General features: G+C 54.3%; 2 protein-coding genes and 1 non-coding gene across 7 annotated transcripts; 1 reads left to right on the forward strand and 2 right to left on the reverse strand.

The window, feature by feature from the left end:
* The first annotated feature begins 912 nt into the window (after positions 1-912).
* TNFAIP8L1 (TNF alpha induced protein 8 like 1) lies at positions 913-14,899 on the forward strand. Of its 5 annotated transcripts, none has more exons than XM_037505123.2 (2): positions 913-1,005; positions 12,537-14,899. In XM_037505123.2, exon 2 carries the CDS (start codon positions 12,542-12,544, stop codon positions 13,100-13,102), a length of 561 nt encoding a protein of 186 aa, XP_037361020.1. In that variant the 5' UTR covers positions 913-1,005; positions 12,537-12,541; the 3' UTR covers positions 13,103-14,899. The 5 variants fall into 5 exon arrangements, with proteins under 5 accessions (XP_037361020.1, XP_037361021.1, XP_037361023.1 ...); XM_037505124.2 differs by lacking the exon at positions 913-1,005 and adding an exon at positions 1,061-1,782; XM_037505126.2 differs by lacking the exon at positions 913-1,005 and adding an exon at positions 1,061-1,765.
* On the reverse strand, positions 8,370-8,474 carry LOC119242411 (U6 spliceosomal RNA). The gene has a single exon (XR_005124427.1). It is a non-coding gene; the product is annotated as a U6 spliceosomal RNA (small nuclear RNA).
* MYDGF (myeloid derived growth factor) lies at positions 13,829-24,049 on the reverse strand. Its single transcript, XM_037505127.2, has 6 exons — positions 23,844-24,049; positions 22,503-22,553; positions 20,680-20,741; positions 18,091-18,172; positions 17,587-17,659; positions 13,829-16,517 (listed from the first exon to the last, which is right to left on the reverse strand). Exons 1-6 carry the CDS (start codon positions 24,021-24,023, stop codon positions 16,438-16,440), a joined length of 528 nt encoding a protein of 175 aa, XP_037361024.1. The 5' UTR covers positions 24,024-24,049; the 3' UTR covers positions 13,829-16,437.
* Positions 24,050-24,269: the final 220 nt, after the last annotated feature.

Genomic DNA, 24,269 nt, shown 5'->3' on the forward strand with positions numbered 1-24,269 from the left:
GCCTTAGCCCCACCGGGGACTCAGAGTTGGGGCTGCAGGGAGGAAACAGAGCAGCAGGGAAGCTGGGAGTTGCTACTGGGCCCAGTTCCCAGGACTCACAGCTGCATCCTGGGGGGGGTGGGGGGGTGAGGGGGGTGAGGGCCCAGCTGCCCCCCACCTCCCGCTGGCAAGATGCTCCTACGTGTCCCACAAGGGCCCATTCCTACGGAAACTGAGGCTGGACTGGGAGTCCTCTGTTGGGGTCTCCAGGGCCTGTCCACCCACTAACTGCCTCAAATCTTATCCCAAGAATTTGTCTGCAACTCAGAAAGATTTATCTTCAAGCCTGGGTCCAGATTCAGCCCATCTGAGGGTACAAGAATCTGCATTTTAAAACGGGCTCCCAGCTAATTCTGTTGTAAAGGGGTTTTCCAGGTCGTACTTCAAAAAAAAAAAAGCTTCACCCTAATCCCAATTACCAAAGTAGGTAAACTGAGTCCTCAGCTTTTTGAAGGAGGGACTCCCCCAAAGTCACATGGCTGGCTTAGCTTTCTTTTTGCTTTTCTGTCTTTTCCTCTTCCCCACCACTGCGTCTCCTTCCTCCCCTTTCTTTGGCTCAAACCCCACGTCCCCATCCCCATCCCGGCAGGGCCCCCAACATCCGGCCTCCGAGGGCGATTCCGGAGGAATCCCCCGGCCGCTTGGCCCCGCCCCGCCCGCTTGGCCCCGCCCCGCCCGCGGTGTGACCTGCGCCCATTGAGTGCTTCGTACGTCGCCCACGCTGCCATTGGCTCAGCCGGCGCCCTCGGCCCGCCCCCAGCCCCGCCCCCCACAGCCCGCTCGGGGGAAGGGGCGGGGCGGGTCTGCCGGGGGCGGGTCTGCCGGGGGCGGGTCTGCCGGGGGCGGGGCCGAGCCTCCGCCCCACCCCGTGCCTGTCCCGCTCCGCAGGCGCGAGTCCCGCAGCTGCCGCAACCGCCCCTCGGAGGCGGCGGGACAGATCCCCGACGGTCGGGCCGCGGAGAGCAGGTGAACGAAAGATGCCGGGGCGCCCCGTCTCGTCGCATGTCGAGGGCCGCCTGGCCGCCGTCTGTCTCTCCCGCCCCCGTTCTCCCTTCCTCCCCGCCCCGCTCTTTTCCTGCCTCAGTTTCCCTCTTCTGTTTCTCCCTCTCCCTCTGTCTCTCGGTCACTGCGGGGGTTCGGGGAAACAACCTGGGTCTGAACTGCCCCCCCACCCCCGTGCAGGACCGTGCCCTGGGACCAGCGTCCATCCCTCATGGGGACTCTGATGGACTCTGCCCCATTCGCGGTGCCGGGTGCCAGGCGCTGGAGCCAGATGCTGAGTCGGGAGGCCATTCCAGGTGGTGGGAGGCCCGGTCAAAGGACCGATCCCTGCCCCTGGCTGATCCAGGAAGCTGGGGCAGCCAGGACCAGGCCCACCTAGACAGACCTACCTGGGATGCACCCAGTGCCCTGAAGCGTTGGCCTCAGTTTTGCCAGCTGTGAACTGGGTCTGTCTCCTCCAAGGTAATTGGCAGGTGATCTGACCCAGATCTGCATGCATCAGCTCCTCCTCTGTCCTGGAGGGCCAGCCTGAAGGAGGGGCGGTCCCAGCTGTAAACCAGACTCCAAGGTTACTTCCTGATGTTGTCTGAGCCCAGCTGTGGGAAGCGAATTCCCTTGGGAGGGTCTCAGCGGTGAGAACCTTTCAGCCCGTGGTTGGGACATCAGATCTTGGAATCGACAAACCTGGGTTCCTATCCTGCCACTCCCTCTGGCACTTGAACCAGTGAGTCTCTGTTTGCTGTAAGTATAATGGAGAGGGATACTATTCTCTGGGATTCGGACTGCTTCCAGAATTTAATGCAAGAATGTGAACCTTACAAGTTTCCTTCTTGCCCCCACCTCCTCATACTCTCCCCTCACTCACTCTGCTCCAATCCCAGGGGTCTCCTTGTCCTTCCCACGTGCAGGGCACAGCCCTGCCTCGGGACAGTAACACAGACTGTGCCCTCTACAGCCATGCCAGGCCCACGGGCGCCAACTTTGAAACATAACAAGTTGCCTAGATGGGCCGGGCCGGGCAAGGGCTGGGTGGCTGGGAGGGGTGGAGGAGGGGCCGGCCCAGGGACGCTGTACCTATGGAAACCGAACAAAGAGCCTGCCCAGCCACGCAAACACTTGAGCTGTGCTTCTCCCGGCTTGGCCTGGGAAGCTCTCGGTGGGTGAGTGCCTGGGTCCCTGGGGTGGGGTGAGGGGGTATTCCAACCCACTGTGACAGGAGGCAGGGGGTCCCTAGGCCAAGAGACAAGTCAGACAGGTGCAGATTTAAGACCCACGTGTTCCCTCCACTGTGCAGCCAGTTTCTCACCTGAGGTCTGAACAGGTGAGGGGCCTTGGGGTTGCTTGGTGATGCGATCTGGATTCAGGAGGCCTCAGTGTCCCCGCTTGTCAAGTGAGGTCACCAGAGGGTCCCTAAGACAAAATTCCAACTGTTGTCATGGAAACAGCCTCACCAAGAGGCAAACGCTGAATAAATGCCTCCAGCTGGTCTGGACACAGTCCCACACGTTACAGATGGAGAGCTGGAGGCTAGAGACAGCAGAACTTGGTAGAGTTACATGGCGAGCCCATCTCCCCTGTGATCCCTCCCTTGGTATCCCCCAACACCAACCTTGAGGCCACCTCCTGCAGCCCTGCTCCCTTGAACTGCATGGAATTCTTGGCATCTTCTAAGACCCTGATCTCTGTGCTTCAGTTCCTGTCTGTCTGGGGGAGCTAGTTGTCTCCTTCTGGAAAGGAGTTGAGATAACTGGTGACTAGAAGGGCACTGGGTGGGGGGAGGGGAAGAGGAGAGAGTGGGAGGCATGGGGGGAGGGTACTTCATAAAGTTTTTACTGAAGGCCCCCGATGAGTCCCTCAAAGTGGGTGATAGGCCACATCGGTCTAGAAACTTCCTTAAAGGGCTTAGACCACTCTCCTTCAGGATGGGCTGGAATAAGGAAAGGGTCTCCCAGCTTAAGCACTAGGTTTAGAGCTTGAGCCTACCTTATCGTTGTACTGTCAATTTAGTCAAGATCCCAGTCCGCTCTGCCTCAGTTTCCCGCTCTGATATAACCGCAACCTGGCAAGTCCATCGAAAGAATTTGGCAATGAGGGCTTGGAGGTGAAATGCCTAGTGAACGCTCCCTGCCAGGTCACCTGCAGCACGTGTCGTTGGTATTCTAGGGGTGGTAGAGGCTGGGGGCCATCGAAGTCCCTTTCTACCTGGGCAGGCCCAATGGGGCTCACACTGCACTTCTGTGTGACCTTAGAGATCTGTTTCTCTCTGGCCCATTGTTTTCCTCTGGCTGGACCATGGGGCCCTTGGATGAGATCTGGACCTGAGCTCCTCTGGGACTGGAAGGTCATTTATTTATTCAACAAACAGATTCTGAGAACCTACCATGAGCCGGACCTGGTGCAGGATAACAAATACCCTGCATGACCAAGGCCTGGGGAGGGGGAGGGGGATGACCCATGTGGTTGAGGGAGGTGGACATTCATCCAGCAAATTCGTAATGATTCATTATAATTGCATAAAGATGGTAGAGGGACAGATGGATGGGAGGACATGTGAGTCCAGGTCTCGATGACCAGAAAGAAGCAGTTAGTGCAAAGGTCCTGGGGCAGCACCACACATGGTATGTTGGAGGGACAGCAAGGAGGCCTGTGTGATTGGAGCAGAGAGTGAAGGTGAGAGAAGGAGGAGGTGAGGGCAGGGAGTGGATGGGGCAGATTGTATAGGGCTCTGTGGGCAGCTGGGAGGACTCGGGCTTTGAGCTCTGAGAGAGGTGATTGCCCTGGAGCTCTCTAGCTGCTGTGGGGAGCGGGTTGAGGGTGGGAGCCAGGGGACCATGTGGAGGAGACCAGGGGCCCAGGGTGGAGGCTGCGGAGGTTGGATTCATTTAGGGGCTACATACACACCCTTGAGTCCCTCTGCACTGCCGCAGCCGGGGCTGAGAGAGGAGAGCTGGAGTGATGGCTTAACCCGGCCCAACAGGGCCATCAATTATTGACACCCTTTGTGTGAGGCATGAAGAATTCATGTGGTGGGGGCTGGCTGCCCGTGGACCAGTGGCTCGCCAGAGCCTGCTTGTCTTAGCTCACGAGAGCCACTTGCTTATTTTCAGGAATTTTGCCAACCAGTTGTTGAACATAGACATATTAAAAATGTTAGACTATGAACTTACAGTTAAATGCATTGTATTTGAAACAGTGGCGTGGAACATTATTCAGCCATAAACAGAGGGGAAGCTCTGACACATGCTGTAACGTGGATGACCTGAAACATGCTCAGGACACACGGCAGAGTGTGTGACACCATTGATGTGAAATGTCCAGGACAGACACAGCCACGGGGACTGAAAGTAGATGAGTAGTTGCCTGGGGGTGGGGTGGGGGAAGGGGCTTCTTTTTGGGGTAATGAGAATGTTCTGGAATGACATACTGGCCAGGGTTGTACAGCTCTGTGAATACATGAGAACCACTGAGTTGTAAACTTTGAAAGGGTGAATTTTATGATATACAAATTCTGTTTAACAACAATTATAAAAAAGCAAAGGTAATAGTGAAAAATCATAATGGTCTAATTATTTTGCTATGACTAAAGCTCTTGAGATTATTTTCATCTTGTGTATATCTGGTGGAAATGGTGAGCATCTTCCTAGCTGCACACTGACTGACATCAAGTCGGAAGCTTGAAATTGGCCATGGTGGGAGAATTTACACTAGGGGAATTGGTAGATGCCACAAATCAAGGGCATTAGCTGTGTTGATTGTCTAGACCTGGAGTTGGCTCATGGTTTCAATAAAGGGGCAGATGGTAAATATTTTTGTCTCTGCAGAATATTTTACTCTGTCACATCTATCCAACACTACAATTAGGAAAGCAGCCATAAACAATACAGAAACACCGGGCATGGCTCTGTGCCAATAAAACTTTATTTACAAAATGATGCAGAGGGTCTTTGCTTGCCAACTCTGGATGGAACTTAAGCAGATGTCAATAATTAAGATTAAACTTAAAATTCTACCTTTATGTATAGCTGTTTCACTGTGAAAGCACAAAAACACTGAAATATTCTCCCGCTCTTTGAAACCTACTATTTGATTCAGCTAAGAGGCTGCTCATGGCATTGATAAGGAGGGAGTGGAGTTCTAGTTCTCCTTGTTAGTCTTGTGAATATAAAGGGTGATATCCATGTCGGAAGTACGTTTCTTTGTCATTTACAACAATAGGTTGAGTCATACAAGTTTGACAAAACTTCAACAATAACATTTTTCCAGAAATAGTTGGGCATTTGGAATTTACAATACAGAGAATTGTATATCTGATTATGCTTTTAAATTTGGTAGCATGTGTCCTTTCTATCAGGAACATTTAGATAATCGTATGTGTGTACATTTCTTTCTTTAAAGCTGGTGGTTAAGAATTTTTCAGCAAGTATAGAATGGGGTGCAGCTTTCAGAGTGCTGGAAGGGCAGAAGCAGCTGGGAGGTGGGGTATTCTACCCTCTGGAATCACCATCACCCCCACTATCTAGACAGGAATGTGTATGTTGAAGGCCTCCCACCCCTCCCCAGTGTGGCTGTGGACCTGGAAATATGTTGGGGGGTTGCTGAGTGCTCAGCTCAGGTTGAATGGGGAGTATGGTGGGAGGAGTTAGCAGGCTAGGACAACTTTATTTTCCAGATCTTACCTGTAAGTGCTTCTATAACATTTAGTAGTTGATTAGTCATTGAACAATCACATACAATCATGCGTTACCTAACAGGGATACATACTGAGTAAAGCATTGTTAGGGGATCTTGTCATCGTGTGGATGTCGCAGAGTTAGTGACACAGATCTAGCTGCTACAGCCACTAGACCCCCAGGCTTGATGGTGCGGGCTCTGGGGACCCCCGCTGTATATGCTGCCGTCCGAAGTGTGGTTGAGAGTCTGCTGTGTGCCTGGGACTGGGTCTACAGACACCATCAGCACTAAGACAGGCCGTTTCCCATCTTTCTGGCCTCACCTCTGGTCTGGAAAGCATAAATCATAAATTAACGGGCCCATACAATTAATTGTTGAAAAACAGGATGAAATTGAGAAGACTGGGAGTGAATTATTGATGACGCCAGGGAAAGCCTGGTCCAGGGGCGGGGGGTGGGGGAACAGCGATGCTGAGAATGCCCCCCAACACATACCAAGGGCACAGCACGTGCAAAGGTCTTGGGACTCGACTGCGCCTGGTGAGTTGCAGGGACAGCGAGGAGTGGGTGAGGCTGCAGCTGAGTGAGCCAGAGGGGGAGTTGTGTGCAATGGGGGAGAGCTTGGGGACTGAAGGGATGGAGAAAAGCAAGGCACTGGGGACCAGCCCCCTCCCCGCCACGAGCCCTTCTCCTCCCAAGGCCCATAGTCCGACCTCCTCGCTTTGGCGCTGCAGGTAAAAGATGCTTTTGTGTCTGGAGCAGCCGGAGGCTTGAAGTCAGCCTCTGCAGCCAGTCTGCAGGGCGTTTGGGAGCTGGGGTGTCTACATGGGGACAGGGATGAAGTTTGGGGTCCAAAAGACAAAGGGGTTGGCAGGGTGAAAGTCAAAGCTGTGGACTGGGGTTCTGTGGCGCAGGGCCCGAGCTACAGCTACAGGGACTCGGTGCCTGCACACCCATTTCATGGATGTGAGAGCTGCCCCCAGGAGCAAGGTCTGCGGTTTCAGTGGAGAGGCCTCACAGCTGTGGGACGACCTGGACCGCAGTCTATGCAGGGGCTGTGGATGGGCCTGCGGCCTCACTGTTGTCCCAGCGTGGCTGGCTCAGCCCTGCCCCAGACCTCAGTGCCAGCCAGTCCCTCTGCCTGGCCTACCCTTCCCTCAGGTCTTGTCCTTTCTGTCCCAGCTCCAGGGGCTCCACCTGGAGCTTGACCGCCCTGGCCAAGGTCATGTCCTCCTGCCTGTCCCTGGCTGTCACTGCCCCTCCCACCCCCCTTGGCGCCGGTGCTTGTCTGTCCCTGAAATTCCTGTTTATGTCTTTGTTCGCTGCGCTCTGGATCCCGCTCCTTCCATCTGGGGCAGTAATGCCTCTTAGGGGGCCATTTTGGAAATTTAGACGGATTATTTTTGTTTGTGATAATAGCAAGATGTTCTGGCTTTTAGGCATGGGACAGAGACCAGGGACACCAGGCGTCCAGCCACACCAGGGAGTCCCTTGGCCCCCAAGGCTTCCTAATGTGCCCCCAGAAATAAACCCACGACTGGAGCTTTTGCACAGTTTAATATTCAGGGAATATTCCTGAGATGCAACTCCTAGGTGAGTGGAGGGGAGACGGCGCTGCATGGTGATGAAGGCCCGTGGCGGGCGAACCTTTGATAGATTTGCTCCACCTTCAAGTTCAGTTGGCTTGAGCTTTTAAGAAATGACATTCTTTTAAATCAAGCATGTACAGTCATGTGTCACTTGGGTATGTTTGGGCCAATGCCAGACCACATGGACGGCGCTGGTTCCTCCAGGCTGGGCCACATAGCCCAGGGGTGCGGTCTCCGACACGCTGTGCTGTTCCCACCAACGATGCGGTTCTCCCAACATGCCCCGTTGCTAAGAGCACATGATTGCATTGAGCACCTACTATGTGTTCATCGACATGGAAGGGATTTACAAACCTTGACTTGTACACTCCTTTCATTTCTGTTTGTGTTACAGGGTGGGCCAAATTCTGACTTAATTTAATTTAAAAAAGTAAATTTTTTTTTTTTTATAGAGGCATGTTTTCTTTCTTTCTTTCTTTCTTTGTTTTGTTTATACATGCACTGGGTACAGTCAGAAGCGCAGGAGGGTGAGAGAATTCACCAGAGCCAGAGCGGGGAGCAGAACAGGCAGAAGGACCGAAGTACACTGCTGAGGGGAGCAGCGGGCGGCAGGAGAGGTCTGCGCGCCATGTGGGACCCTCCTCCGGTGGCCGGGAAGCAGCCAGGGATCGAACCGGCGGCGCAGAGGCCGCGCGCAGCTTCGCAACCCAGCGCTCAACCGCTGCGCCACCGGGGAGGCCCAAAAAAGTAAATATTTTAAAAAATGAGACATAAATGTATGTCAGTGTTCAGCTAGATGAGATCTGTCACATGCCATAAAATTTATCGTTTTCAAGTGTTCACATTTCAGAGCATTCCATCACTCCAAAAAGAAGCCCTGTCCCCGGGCCTCCCTGGTGGCGCAGGTGGTTGAGCACCGCACTGTGAAGCGGTTCGCAGCCTCTGCAGCGTGGGTTCGATCCTGGCCGGCCGGCGAGAATCCCACATGGCAAAGCAGACCTCTCCTGCACAATCCAGGACCTGCTCCCCCCAAGATCAGGCCTTTATCACCATCTCTTAGATTTTTTTTCAGACTGTGGAACACTTGATGGATTTGCGTGGCATCCTTGTGCAGGAGACCTGCTCATCTTCTCTATCGTTCCAATTTTAGTCTATGTGCTGCCGAAGTGAGCCCTGAATTTGATTTTCAAACCACTGGGTGGAGGGAGGTGATAGTGTGTGTGTATTCCACTGCAGGGTAGTATGGGCCTCCCAAATTATTTTGTGACAAGAAGGTGGCATGGGACCTAGCGGCTGGGATGCTCAAGAAGTTAGGGATGGGATCGTTTCTGGTCACTGCTGTGTTCCCCGTGCCAGGTACGTGGCTGGTGCTCCATAAATGCTCAGTGAGCTACTGAATGAGTGTTCCAGTCGAACCCCTGAAGCTCTAGTGGACTTTTGATGATGGGGGGTGTTCAAACACTTGATGGGCAGGGACCCGGAACCCTGGACATTCAGCCCTGAGTCCCGAGCCCCTCACCGTCCCTGGGAAAGTCCCGTCTCAGAGGGCTGATGTGGCGTGGCGGCGGCCTGCTGGCTTGCCTGCCCTCAGACCTGGGTGAGCAAAGCAGGAAGGAAGGCTGAGGTCTATTTTGGTCCGTGGCCTGCTCCCCAGGGAGAGCAGCCAGATCCCTGTCCAGCTGCTTGGATGGGGGTGTTTCTGGCAGAACAATGGGTCAGGGGGCGGGGGGCTGCAGCTGGGCTGTCCTGAGGGGCCAGGAGTGTGGAGGCAGGGAACTGGGGGTGGGAGGGCAAGCTGCCCTCTGCCCCCGCCCCTTTCCCCTCTGCCCTGGAGCTGCTCAGGGGGTGCCTAGGCCCTACCTGAAGCCAGTAAATAGACCCAGCTCCCTTCTGGAATCTCAGGACTTAGAGATGGGCAAGTCAAGGCCCAGAGGAGGGCAGCGCCCTCTCCGTGCCCAAGGTTACACAGCAGCCAAGACAGGCAGAGAGATCTGGGTTCCAGGACCCTGGTGGTCCAGGTGCCTCGTCCCTGGACTCACGGATAGACCTTCCCTCTCTGAGTCTCTGTTTATCTGTTAACTGGGGAGACTAGGCCCGGGGTGGCAGTGGGAATTCCCTCTTTTTTTCCTGATGTTTGTATACATCCTGTCCCTCATGCATTCAAAAAACATTTCCCAAGGGCCTGTTGAGTAGCAGGCCCTGAGCTGGCTACCAGAGACACAGAGTGAACAAGGGAGCTGAGGGTTTCAGTCTGGGAAGGCTTCCAGGAGAAAGTGACAGTGACACAAAGACTTGAAGGATGAGCAGGGGTTTGCTGGATAAGAAATGGGGTATTCTAGAAAATGTGTTCTGTTTTCTGGGGAATTCCAGAGCAGTAGGTCTACACATTCAGGGACCATGCATGGTGCAGCACTTGAATGGCAGCCTTCTCGACAGCGGTATCCAGCCTTTGCGGAGGAAGCTCACATCTTGGGAAGCACAGGGCTCACCCACGTGATTCTGCTCAGGGTGGCATTAATTCTGATCTTCCCCATTTTACAGATGGGGAGATTGAAGCATGAGGCAGTTGGCTATATTGCTTGTCAAAAGGGTTAAAGCCTGGAGCACGCATAAAAAATGGGGCAGGTTTTGTCATGGAGGATAGCTCCTGGCCTTCTAAGACTCAGGGAGGGCCTCAGCTGGGAAAGGTGGAGGAAGTTAGGGATAAAAAGGAAGTAGGGGCCAGTAGTCACTGCATTGCCGTGTGGCCTCTCTGAGCCTTTGTGTTTCGTTCTGTAAAACAGGCAACCAGCTCAATGCCTGGAAATGACAAACAGGCCCACTGGTGGCTTAGGGGTTGCCACATGGTGCTGAGTCATTGACACACCCCTGTTCTGGCCCACACCTGCATAACCCTGGGGTCTGGTGGTTGCTACGGGGGCAGGGAATACTAGCCCAGTAATCCCCGTGCCTGTCCTGACCTCTGAGGACCAGCAAGAGGGAGGCTGAGGGTTGGGATTTCTCTTGGGGTCTGAGCTCACACAAAGACCAGCTTTGTGGGGGGCCCCAGGGGTGAGCAGGCGCCCACATGGCATTCCTGGCCTGGCAGCCTGGGCGGGGTGCATTCTGACCAGGGCCTGGGGCAACGGGGGCGTGCTAGGGGTGGATCTCAGGGCTCCCCTTATTCATTCAGTAGATGTTTCTGGTTTCCAAGGACACAGCAGATAAGGAATGATTCCCACTTCCTCGCTGTGGCCTGGGGTGAGGCAGGCCGATGGGGAAATGAAGTGAGGGGGTAATGCCTGGGTGCTGTGGGGTCCAGAGGTACCACTGTCTCACTGTCAGTTCGGCTGTTCAGGGATGGCTTCCCAGAAGAGGCGGACTCCAGACTAGGTTGAAGGATGAATCCGGCAGGGGAAGAGGCAGGGCCTTAGAAGAGGATCTATTAGATTCCACCAAGAAAGAGGCAGGAACTTGGGGGCTTTGGAAGATGTATAGGAGACCCCCAGGGAAGATGCAGGGGCACCAATGAAGTGTGGGGCCTGCTCCTTGGAATGATGGGGAGCTGCCAGCTGGTTCTCAAATGGGAAGCGTTATGCCCAGATGTACAATTTAGGGAGAATCCTGGCACTGTGGGATGCAGGTGGTGGGAGTAGGAGGCTCCAGGCTCCAGAGCCTGGGAAATCTGGAAGACTGATGTGCAGGAAAGACAAAGGGAGACAGACGTGAGGGATAGACAGGACTTCTGCAGTCAGAGGCTGCTCACTGTTCCCGAGAGGCGGCCGGCCATCCCTCCTGGGCGGGAGCCGTCCAGTGTCTCTGTGCTGGGAGTCACTGCTGCAAAGCATTTCCACAAACCTCCCAAATGGCCTCCCGGGAAACCTTGTCAGGCCGCTGCCCACCTGACTCGTTCCTCAAGGATGCCTGCTGTGACTCGGGAGCAGTGGGGCTGGAGGACTGGGAACAGTGACCCGGCTCCTCCTCCCCCTGCAACAATCCAGGCCTTGGGTCTGGGATCCTGTCTCACCAGACCGCAGGACGGGGGCGGGGAACAAGCTGGAACCTCTCTGCAAACGCCCCTTAAGCCCCTTCCATACTCACAGCAAGAGTATGACAGCTTTGGGGGTTGCTATCAGGGCTCACAGGTAGTGGGGTTCCCCTGTTCAGATTTCACCAAACCTGGTAAAAAATGTTCATCTGAGACTGCATCCCAACCTCCATATATTCAATCTTCATCACCATGGAAATGGTGACATAAAGTGAAAGGGGGGAATTGTTAGGGGGAAAGGCTGTCCTAAAGCTGATTCCATACAGGCTTTGTGGACTCCACCCCCACCCCAGGCCAAAGCCAAAGACACTGGGAACTCCACATCCCATCCCCACCCAAGGGAAGGTGGCTGGGACCTGAGGGTGGGGTTAAGCAGCCAGGTTGGTATAAAGCCAGACACGTGGGCTTTGGAGGGGTCCCCCATTTTGGCTCTCCGCCAGCTCGCAGCATCGGGCCAGCTCTGAGAGTGACTTTGGGTTTCCAGGTCGTCGGATCGGGTAGGACGCATTAAAGACTTTATTTCCCTATTTTCTCCCTGAGTTGTACATTTTCCTGATTTCCTTTTCCCTTGTAAATAAACCTTTTATGAACCTTTTGTGTGTGTCTGCAGTGGAGTATTCATAAGTCCCTTTAAAGCGCGCGGGTGAGGACCCACAGCCAGGAACCCATTCAGTATCGGAGCTGCCCTATAACACTTTGACCCTCTTTTCTGTCTTTCTTTCTTTCTTTCTTTTTAAGAAACGGTTTCTTCTCAGTCCCTGAGGGTCCGCTGGGGACTAGCTTGAGCGTGAAGGCCGTTTTCCTGTGTGCGCTGTCCTCCAGCTGCTCAGAACTTCCCTCCCCTTGCTGGCAGATCTTTCACCCTGGGATGTGCCCGACTATTTTCCCATCTGTCCTTCCCGCCAGGCCTGCCCAGGCCCCCGTGATCCACTGGGGTGCCTGTGCTCTGGGCACTTCTAGCTTCCCTGCTCCGCAGCACTTGCCACACATCCCTGGCTCAGTTGCCAGCTGCCCTGGCCTTCACAAGCTGCACCCAGCCCCGCCCCACACCCGGTGCTCTCCAGGCTTGGGCCCCGTGGCTCCTCGGAGACATGCTGTTGGTGTGTACTCACTTCACAGATTGTGAAGACAGTGGGCCCGCCCAGCTACCCCTCAGAGCCCTGGGCCTTGGGCCGTGGGCACCACTGATGGGTCTCTTTTCTCTGGCAGGGCCAATGGACACCTTCAGCACCAAGAATCTGGCCCTGCAGGCCCAGAAGAAGCTGCTGAGCAAGATGGCGTCGAAGGCCATGGTGGCCGTGTTCATCGACGACACGAGCAGCGAGGTCCTGGATGAGCTGTACCGCGCCACCAAGGAGTTCACCCGGAGCCGCAAAGAGGCCCAGAAGGTGGTCAAGAACCTGGTCAAGGTGGCCATGAAGCTGGGCGTGCTGCTGCGCGGGGGCCAGCTGGGCGGCGAGGAGCTGGCGCTGCTGCAGCGCTTCCGCCAGCAGGCCCGCCGCCTGGCCATGACGGCCGTCAGCTTCCACCAGGTGGAGTTCACCTTCGACCGGCGCGTGCTGGCTGCCGGCCTGCATGAGTGCCGGGACCTGCTCCACCAGGCCGTGGGCCCACACCTGACCACCAAGTCCCACGGCCGCATCAACCACGTCTTCGGCCACTTCGCAGACTGTGACTTCCTGGCGGCGCTCTACGGGCCCGCCGAGCCCTACCGCTCCCACCTGCGCAGGATCTGCGAGGGCCTCACCAAGATGCTGGACGAGGGCAGCCTTTGACCTCTGTCCATGGTCTTCCTGCCAGGGGTCGGGACCTGTGGGTTTTTCCACCTCTTTTCTCTCAGTCCCATTGAGGCTGAAATCTCCCCCAGAAAGGTAACCTCTCCCCTTTCGGAGGATGCTAAACCTTTTGAAGCGGTTTTAAGGATCCGTGTCACCTCTCCACGCTCAGCAGGGAGACGAGCACAGCCAGCAGCTTCCACACACCTCAAAGTCACTGCCAGCGCCCACCTACCGCCTGTGCTTCCTCAACTGCCGTAACCCTTGGGAGGCCCGTCTGCACCCTCAAAGCACCTGCTGTCATCCCATGACTGGCACTTCCCACTTAGTATTATGTTGCCTGGGCTTTTTCATTCCTACAGACAGCATCATGTGAACTAGAAGGGTGTTATGGGGTGAACTATGTTCCCCCAAATGTCTTTGAAGTCCTCACTAGCAACCCCCCAGGACCTGTGAATGTGACTGTGGGAATAGGGTGTCACGGCAGATGGACAGTTGAATAAGGCAGGGGCAGGGGCACGGACCTCTTTGCAGTCCAAATCCATGTTTAACTTTTTGACTCCCCCAAGACTTTACAGATATCCCTTGGTATCCATCAGGGATTGGTTTTAGGATCCCAACTAAAGGCCAAGGTTGGTGAATTTGTGAATGCAGAATCCAAGGATTAAAAAAAAATCTGTGGAGAAGCAGATCTGTACAGTTCAAACCCATGTTGTTCAAGGGTTGATTGTAATTAGTCAAGCACCAATTAACCATATTCTGATTGTGGGACCACATACACCATGGGGGTTCCAATAGGCTGTACCATGTAGACTGGGTGTGGAGGGGCTTGTGTCATTACACTCTGTGATGTACGCACAACAATGATCACCTAATGACGCATCTCTCAGAACATACCTGTTGTTAAACCAGCCATGAATGTATTTGTAATTGTCAAAAGGGGACATTGGTTTTAAAAGGTTGCAAAACACTGCTGTGGGTCTGGCCACTGTCAGGGTTGGGAAGGTTATTCTGGATGCCCTAGAGGAGGAGAAAATGATGTCCCGTGACTGGTTTTTGTTTTTGGGAAAAAAAGAATGTTTGCAGAACCAGGCCTGTTTAGGGCAAAGGTTGCACACAGGAGGCCCGTTGGCCATATTAGGGAAGATGGGATTGCTTGGCCCCATCTAGTGTTTGAGACATTTGGAATTATTTGCCAACATTAAAAAATGAAGAACTTGCACACCATTCGCTCCTTGGAGTGTCTCTCAAAACACACCTGAGCCTTGATGCCTGCTGTGAAGCTGCATAGCAGTTGCCCCCCTGCTTTGCTACAGTCCCCACCATGCCCTTTTGCATATCCCTGTACGGCTATATTGGCTGATGGGAGATTACATCCTCAAGTGCAGGGCCGGTCTCCTGTGGCGTGACTTCTGGTTCCCTGAAAAAGCCAAAGGCTTTCACCCGAAAGCCAGCTGCTACCTCTGCCCATCTTTCTACAGGCAAACATCCCCTTATCTTTAGTCAAGAGACAGAGCTTCAAATTCAGGAGCAAATGTGCGTTTTGATTACAGCAACAAGCCCCAGATGAAATCCTTTGCCCTTGCCTCTGCTGACTGAATAGGTCAATGTGCAGAGCAGTTTGTGCTTGTTCCCTGCTGGGCTGTCCAGCCTGTCTTGATCTTTTCATAAATTTGAAATTTAATTTAAAACAACCAAAGAGCACTACAGAACTATTTAAATAAAAGTGCACATCTTCCATTTGCATTATATGGAAACGGCCATCGAATTGCCTGGCGCTGTCTGACAGTTTTCTCTCGCCCTCCTGGGGTTTTTGCTTTTTAAATCAAGGATGCATGTAAATGTCATATACCCGTGGCCCTTGGTGACAGGTTCAATTTCTGCGCCACCAGGCACCAGGGTGCCAGATGAGTGCGGTCGCGGAGCGGGCCTCTGCATGCCCCCAACAGGCTTTGGTTCAGCTCCTCCTCCCAACCAACGAGCCCCAGGGCCAGGTGGCTTTGTTCTTGCGCTGAACAAAGTTACATAAAGATGTGCATGCATGTCAGTCACATGGGGCAGGGGGCTCCTCTGTGCCCAGAGGCCCTGGCATGTCCTGTGCACTGCCCCCACCACTGCACCCTTCATGGCTGGAGGCTGACTGCCTAAGAATCTCCTCCCTGGGGCCCAGGGTGCAAGGCTGTCTTTGAGTGTCCCACGGCCTCATTCTTGCAAGGAGACCTCTTCTGCAAAGATGCACGCTGGCAGGTAGCAGCTCCAGCTGGCACGAGGCAGGGCACGGAGTGAAGGGCATGGAACGGCCTCTGTGGCTCCAGCATGGTGATTCCGATTAGCAGGCACTCCACACCTCAGGGCTCTGAAGCTGGGAGCCCGGGTGTTTCCCCTTGTCTGCTGGCGAGAAGACAGGTTGGAGGGCCGCCTGAAGGTCAAATCAGATTCCCAGGCCCCTGTAACTAGGAGACCATGGTCCTTCTGAGTGGCTGAGACATTTGGAGATTTTATTTATTTTGGTTTGCCTGTGGGTTTTCTTGTTTTTAAGTCACTGCAGAATCCAGCTTCAGAAATAAGCAAAAGCAAGCACCTGGATGCAGAAGAACAGTGTGCCCTGGAGCACGCGCCCCATCTATGGGGGTTGTGGAGGACCTGCTGGGAGTGGACGGTTCCGTCCCCACGGCTCAGGGACACACAGAGCCCACTTTCCAGGGGCGGTTCGTGGCAGTCATGCCTGAAGCTCCCACCTGCCCAGGGCAACAGCTCCCCCGCTTCCAACAGAGAAGGGAAGTATGGGTGGCCGGCTCCCACCCCGCCCCGCTGCGGCTATCCCTGGGCCCCCGGCTCAGCCAGGCAGGCGCCAGACACCAAGACTGTGGGTTGTTTTTTAATGTCTTATTTATTTAAATATAAAAGAACATTTCATTTCTTCTCAGTCAATCTGAAAGGAGGTCCCTTGGGTAAGCTGTGAGAAAACAGTCAGCGTGGGGTCGGAGGTCTGTAGGAGTCCTCTCCCTGGGAGCATCCAGGAGCCAGGCTTGATCCCATGGGGGAGACACAAGCCAGCTTAAGAGAAGTTGAGTGCCCCCACAGCCCACCATGTGCCCAATCCACATTGTTCAGAGGAGCAGGGTAGGGGCAGGCCATGAGAGGGGCTCAGCACATCCTTGGCCTCCAGGCCCAGTGGACTCTGCTACAAGGCCTTCGCTGCTTCGAACCCCTACGATCAGGGCGACATCAGTCAAGGCATAACTGATGTTAGAAAACCAGCACTACACCAATCCTCTCAGGTCCTGGCTCCTTCAGCAAAAATGAGGTGATGCCACCCTGATCGGGGCTCCTGGTCACAGCTCACTGTGCGCTGCCTTGGCCACGATCACCAGCTTGGATAGCTCAGCCTTGAATGCCCCGGGCCTGTGGCCCACTGCAAAAGAAACACATGGCCAGACCTTCAACACCCCACAAATGTCCCCAAATGGACTCCCCGTGGAAAGCTCCCTGGCCCTGTAAGAGTTACAGGTAAGGCACAGAAGACGGGTGGAGAGTGGGTGGCCTGTCCTGAGGGCAGAAGCCAGAGGGAAGTTCGAGGTGGTCAATTTTGCCACAATGAGAATGGACGGGGACTGTCACCTGCCCCTCACACGTGCAAAGGTTTTGGCAGGAGCAGGGAACCAGGCCCACCCCCACCCAGCCCTCAGCAGGCCTTCAGCTCCCTGCCCACCTCCCCTTCTACCGTGAGCCCCAGGGTTGTGTCCAACAACCCCCACGCCTCTGTCCTTGATCACTCCTCTGAAGTAACCCCGGCCCCGAGGACCTTCAGACAAGGCTCCTTCCACACCCAGGACTGTCTCCCTGGAGGCCCCTCCTCGTGCTGCCCCTCCCCTCCACTTTCCCGGCCAGTGCCGCCCGCAGCCACGTGGGTTCCTTCCTCCGACTTTTCTCTGTCCCAGGACCCTCAGGGCTTCCACCCACTCAGCTTCACTCCACGCTTCACATCTATTGTCACAGTTACGCATGCGCCGCCCCTTGTTCTCACACGCTGAGCCTTCACTCTGGGGATCTCGTACCCCTTCTGTTCAGCCTCTGCCCAGAGGCTGGCTTGGCTCAGAGGACATTGGTGGGGCTCTCAGGACCTCAGGAGGGAACCCCCAATCTCGTGGCACACCCCTGGAAACACTATGCTGACACTTTCTACTTTAAAGTATCGGAGCTGTTCCTGGTCGCAGAGCCAGGCCGCCCCTCCCCGCCTCGGGGAAACGCTTGCTAACCACTGACATGGTTCATGACTGATTTGCCTTCCAGGGGCTGGCTGAGTCATGTCAACGGAGACCATGTGCCCCACAAAGCTGAAAAGGCCCTTTGCAGGACCAGCTTACAGACGTGGAGCTAGAACATGGGGGCTGAGGGCGGGTGCCAGGGTGCCCCTGTCGGTGTGCCGCACCACCTCCCTCCCTGGCAACTGGCTCCCACCTCTACAATCCCTCTTTACTTACCTGCTGTTTTGGTCACTTCGAATTCCTCACTTTTCAGGGGCACATCACTCTCTCTCTCAAAAGCAGCTTTAGACTGAAAGGGATCAAATGGAAACTTTGTAAGTGGGAAAGAACGCAGGCCCTTTGCCCAGCCAAGGGATGTGGGGCCTTCCCTCTGTCCCTCCGGGCCCACTTCTGCCCTCGCTGACCCTGCTCCTGTCCTGGGAGAGCCGCCATGCCCCCGACTTCCTGCTGACTTTGCCAGTGGGGGACACCAGCAGGAGCCTGGTGGTGGGAGAGAGGAAGGCCAGGGGCACACTTCCTGCTCTGCCCGCTGGGTCTCCAGGGTCAACTGGGTCCTAATCTGGGCCACTAGGTCTGCCCAGTGCACCCTGTGAAACAGACTTGAGAGGCTTGGAGTCTGCCTCTCCTCATCTTGCCTGCTTCCCCCCAGCCTGTGGTCTGAAACATATAGTTCACAGCAGGCTGCCCTGGGCAGCAGCCCCAACATGCAGTGATACTCACGTAAGCCATGCCATACTCGATCTCGGCACCCTGCACCTCCGCCTTGAACTGTGTGAAGTAGAGGTAGGACTTGCCCTGGGGCCTGCAAAGGAAGGCAGTGTGTGTGGGGGGGTGGGGGGGTGGGGGGGGGGTAGACAGCCCCGGGCTGCTGTGCCCTCTCCTTCTCAAGAGGGAAACTGCTTTGAGGCATTGCCTGTGGGAAGGATGGACGGGGCCCCTTCAACATCATTCCTTCTTTCCTCTTTGCTGGAAGGTTCTTTCAGCTCACATAATGAGTTTCTTTGTCCATCTAGGTGTGAGCTATTCTATGACAGGGAATCACAAGTTCATTCACTGAAAGCTTTTTAACCGAGCGTGCAGGTACTTCAGTGGGGGCCAAGCCAGGCAACATCCAGGAGCGTGAAGTACAGGAGTTAACTAGAAAGGAGGGGGGTGGCTGCCCTGGGCAGATGGAATGGCATCTACAAAGGTCCTGCGGGGGGTGCAAATGGGGGCATTTGAGGAACTTACTCAGCATGGCCTGTGCAGAAACAGGAGCTAAGAGGATGGGAATGGGAGCAGAAGTAACTGGAAGGTGGCAAGCAGGGAGACAATGATGTCTGCAGTGTGAACTCCTCGTACTCACATGTGGTGGGCAGATGGGTGGGGACAGAGAGGCAGCAGGGAGGACACCACTGAGGCGGCAGTGGGAAGAGGGGGCCATGGGCTGAAAGTCATTTCTGTGCGAGCCCCAGCAGAGGGTGCATACAAGTGGGTAGGGGGAGGAGATCATACAGGCATACCTTGGTTTACTGCACTTCTCAGGCACTGCCTTTTTTTTTTTTTTTTAAGATTTATTTATTTATTTATACAAGCACTGGGTACAGTCAGAAGCGCGGGAGGGTGAGAGAATTCACCAGAGCCAGAGCGGGGAGCAGAGCAGGCAGAAGGACCAAAGTACACTGCTGAGGGGAGCAGCGGGCGGCAGGAGAGGTCTGCGAGCCATGTGGGACCCTCGCCCAGCGGCCGGGGATCGAACCAGCGCTGCAGAGGCTGTGGGCAGCTTCACAACCCAGCGTTCAACCGCTGCACCACCAGGGGAGGCCCAGGCACTGCCTTTTTTACAAGACATTCCACCAGCAAAAAGATCAGACTCACTCAAGGTTTAGATGCTGGTTAGTATTTTTTAGTAATGAGGTAGTTTTAATTAAGGTATGAGTGTTGTGCCTTCAGAACTAATGTTACTGCACACGTAGCAGACTACAGTATAGTTAAACATAACTTTTACATGCACTAAGAAGCCAAAAAACTTTGTGTGACTCACTTTATTGCAATGGTCACTTTATTCAAGTGGCCTAAGGTCGACCCTGGGACATCCCTGAATTGTGACTGTGCAAGGCTGGTGGTTGCCCCAGGCCTGGTGAGTGGAGGGTCAGCCAGTGCTTGAAATCTGGAGGCCTGGCCCACTTAGGCTCAGCCCCTCAGTGGAGTGTGGCAGCAGGCGTGGGGTTCAGCATGTCCCAGGGCCTGGGTAGCGAGGGATTATGCCCCTCCATACACTATGGAACACCGAACCCCATGCCAGGCAGTGACCAGACAGAAAGAGGCACGCAGAAGGCGGGACCTCCCTGCAAATCACAAAGGCCCAGCTCCTTGCCTCTGGGGCCTCTGCTGGGGGGCACAGAGCAGGTAAGAATCGCCCTCCAAACTGTAGTAAACACCTGCTACCTGTTAAGCACTGAGCAGCAAACTGTGGGACAACGCCTACAGGTGTGATTAAAACACATCTTGTCCTTTAATTAAATGCCACCATCAGGGTGCTCTAGTGGTGTTTCATTTGTTGACCGGCCCCCCTATGTTGATCCTGGTCCCCTGAAGGGGGAACACAGCTTGGATGACTCCTGTGTACCCCCAAAGTGTCCACACTATTCCAGGCATATAATAAATGCTCCAGAAGTAGGTTCTTCTTGGTGCACTGCATTCCAGGCCATAGAGCTCCAGGGGGAAAGGCCAGGATTCCCTGCGGCTCTGACACCCACCGGTGGCGGACCCTCTCTTTCCTCTATCCCCGCCCCGCCTGCCACTCGGTCATCAAGCTGGGCGCCAGGCAGAAGGGATAAGAATGGAAAAGACAAACATTCCATGGTTGCAGATGAAGCCCTCAACAAGGAACATGACTGAGGGTGACAACGAGGGCAGGGTAGCAAGTCGGGAGCCCAGTCCCTTATCCTGGGGCTGCAGCCACATTGAGTCCCTTCCCTCCGTGAACACTTTGAGCACTTATTTACTTGAGCTACTCACACTGCCTGGAACATACTTTCCCAATATCCCCACCTCTGTCAACCTCAGTACATGGACATCCTTGAGGAGCCCTCCCCATCCCACCAACTTCCAGCAGTGTGGAAGAACCCCTCTTGCTTCCACGGTGTCACGTCACCTCCACTGGCCTGTGTGCCCCTCCAGAGGTGCAGAACCCTCATGGTCTGGCTTCCCCTGTCTTCACTGTTGCCTGAAACAATGCTGGGCTTCACCCCAGGCATGTGCCCACAGTAGCCGTCAGCAAAGAGGCCTCTTCTGAAAAAAGATTGCAACTCAGGACCCTGGGCTTACCTCCAGATAGTACAGGTGAAGTGCTGGTGGTCTTCGCTGGTCCCCAGACTCATCTGCCACCTCTGGGAAGAGAGGAAAAGACACAGCCAGTCAGGGACACGGGCTCTTCGAGCATGGGCTAGTTCTGAACTGCCAGCTGTGCAAAGTGGGTGATGCTTTCTGGGGCCTCCAGGTTGGACCCGATGCCAGATCCCTGCTTTGCTCACACACATCACATTTGTCCAACCCACGGTATGTGCAATACCAAGAGTGAAACCTAACCTCAACCTGGGCTTGGGGTGATGACATGTCCATGTAGGTCCACTGATTGTAACAAATGTCCCACTGTGGTGGAAGATGTCCATAGTGGGCTGTCCTGCCCATGTGAGGGGCAGGAGAGCAAGGGGGGTATATCAAAATCTCTGTGCCTTCTGCTTCATTTTGCTATGAGCCTAAAATGCCCAAAAAATAAAGTCTATTAAGAAAAATTTAAAAAAAAGGGCAGATGCTCTATTCATGCCTGTTGGTATAAGCACAAAAAAGGCACAGGTACAAGATTTTAATAATTGTGGTCACATGTAGGATGTGGGTAGGAACTGGATAAGGAGGCAGCGCCATAATCTTTTTATGTTTTTCTTTCTGAACAATGTGAATGCTTAAAAAAAAAAAAAAAAATGAAAACCTCAGAAACATGAATGAAAAAAAATAAGATTTTTAAAATGGTGCCAAACACACCTCTACCAGTTTATTCTAATTCCATCACCTCTAAAGGCTGGGCCAAAAGGAAATGGAAAGCCTACTGTTCCACTCTGGGTTGCCTAAGGCATTTTTTAGGTTTTGCTAGTAAAATGAGTTTATAGTTCCCACACAAGAGTAATAAAGGTCCCCAGGTTACTGGTATTTCCGGTTTAATGTCAAAACTTTTCATTAATAGAAACAAGGCCGCTTTTATGTTAATTACAATGGGAGCAAATGGTCACTGATGCACTTTGCCTGCAGCACAAATGGAGGAGCCAATTATACTGGCAAGACAAGGGGACAGATACAGGCCATACCTGCTGCCTCAACATAAACACCTGTCTATGATTCCCAGGCCTCTGCGAACTGGAAAACAGTTTTATGCTATGAAATTCATGTACTTGTGGCAGAACTCAGTTCCTTGCAGTTGTCGGGCTGAAGCCCCAATTCCCTTGCTGCCAGCCAGAGGCCACTCTCAGCTTCTCCAGGTCACCCACACCCCTTGCCATGTAGTCCTCTCAAAGCCAGCGACTGATCACTGTGGCCTCTCATGCTCTGGATTTTCTCTTACTCCCTCCTCTGCCACCAGGTGGAGAAAAAGGCCAGCAAGGAAACAGACCTCAGTTGTACGTGGCAAGGAACAGAATTCTGCCAACAACTTTAAAGAGTCTAGAAGAGGCCTCTTCATCAAAGAATACAGAGGGCAGCCTGGCTGACACCTTGCACCTTGCTTTTGGCTTTATGAAGCATCCAGTTGAGCCAAAAGGAACTTCTGACCCCCAGGACTATGAGAAAAGAAATGAGTGTTGTTCTAAGCAACTACGTTTGTGATATTTTGTTATGCAGCACAGAAAACAAACAATACTCTTACGAGAGGCTCATGAAAACAGCAGATTCATACCTCACACCTTCTCTGTCAAGATATTTATTCACTCTGTGGAATCTGCCATCACTATAACTTGAGTCCTCCCTCTCTTACTGGGCTAAGCAAGACACATTTAATGAGTGTAAATTAAAACATGTATCACCCAAGCCCACTGTTCCTGGAACACTGTATGACAATGGCTACTGTGATAGTAAACCACATGAAATTTTGAACAACTCACCTCATTGGTCCCTCCTTGAGAAGCATAGGTAAACGTACAAGTGTATTTGTCCTGGAGAACGGAAGGGAGAAAACAAGTCTTGATAAGGAGGCAATGCTTAACGCTTAACGTGCAGGATCTCAGGACATCCTTCGGAAATCCAGATCAAGATCCCATTTTCAGCATGTGCACTAAAGGGAAGGAAGTGGCACCCGACCCCTGTGGCCAGTGTCACTGGGCTGGCCTCCCAGAGGCTGCAGACTTAGAACTCCCCTGCTTGCCCCCTACTACTGAGCTCCTGGGTCAGGACAAACAACCCATGTGGCTTCTGGGGGATGAGTAGGACAGGGGAGGTCACACCCTTTCTGGTCCTTCAGGAACACAGACTTTAAAAGCTCCCACATGTCCATATCTGCTCTGCTGTGGTCTGAACAAGCGCAAAATTTTCTATGCCTGTTTCTTTATCAGTGAAAAATGGGCCTAACATATAAAACATTTGGCACATAAGGAATTATTAAACAAACAAATAAGTGACTACAGATAACTTCCTAACAGACTGGAAAAGGTGGTAGAGAACACGATTTCTCCAACAAGCTGGGGACAGGGTTGGTACCTCCAGGTAAGGAGGGCCTGGGTTTACACCTCTATGAAAACATGGGGGATCTTGGGCCTCCCCGGTGGCGCAGAGGGTTGAGTGCAGCACTGTGAAGCTGTCCGCAGCCTGTGCAGCGCAGGTTCGATTCCTGGCCGGCCAGGCAGATACCCACATGGCGTGGCAGACCTCTCCTGTCTCTCCTGCTGCTCCCCTCAGCAGTGCATTTCGGTCCATCTGCCTGTTCTGCTCCCGGCTCTGTCTCTGGTGAATCCTCTCACCCTCCCGCGCCTCTGGCCTGTACCCCAGCTCTTGTATAAAAACAAATACATCTTTTAAAAAAAGGGGGGGGTAGGAATCTTGTGGAATGGAGAGAGAAACAACTTCTTCCCACCCTAGTTAGATCTCTAAGGACCTGGAGTCTTCAGCCTCCTGCACCTCTCCCTTCACTTCCGGGGCCGCCCTGCTCTCCAATGCCGGAACCCTCCCGGGTCTGGAGGACGGGGCTGCTTGGGCTCTTTGAGATGTGAAGAGTAACAGGATTTGAGGCCAGTCACCAGCCCTCAGGAGGCCCCACCTCCTTCGAGTTCAGACGGGTCTCTCTGATGACTCCGCCCATAGGGCGCCGAGCCGCAGCCACCTCCTCAAGCCCTGGCCCTGACAGCCCTCGCTGGCTCCTCCGGCCGCGCCACTGATGCTCTGTACCCCTCCTCGGGCCACGTCCCCTCCGGCCTTAAAGCTGAAGCCACCGAGGCGGCGGCGGCACGTACCCCGGGGCCCACGTTCTGGGAGAAGGAGTGCACGACGCCGCCGGGCCGCACGTCAAACGCCACCGTCATGGGCTCGGACACCGCCTCCGTGGGCCTCAGCGCCAGGGCTGCCAGGAGAAGCGCGGCCCACAAGCTCGAGACCCCGCCACCGATGCTCCTCCTTTCGCTGGGCGCCGCCATCTTGGGATCGAGTCCCCGGGCGGGGGCGACGGACGGAGCGCAGCGAGGGACACGTGGGCCGGCCGCTGACGGCCACGTCCGCGTAGGCGCGAGCACGTGACCCGGAGCGCCCCGCCCCTCCGCCCTGGGGGCCGCCATCTTGGGGCGGAGCTTGGGTGGCGGGTGGCTCCTGGAGCTGCTTTCCTGCGCTAGGAGGAGGCGTGTCCCTCGCGCTGGCCGTGCGTGTCACTGACCCCACGGCGCTGC

This window comes from Talpa occidentalis, unplaced genomic scaffold (assembly GCF_014898055.3).
Source record: "Talpa occidentalis isolate TD23 unplaced genomic scaffold, MPIMG_talOcc4v2.1 talOcc4.12, whole genome shotgun sequence".
In the NCBI taxonomy this organism is placed as follows: domain Eukaryota; kingdom Metazoa; phylum Chordata; class Mammalia; order Eulipotyphla; family Talpidae; genus Talpa; species Talpa occidentalis.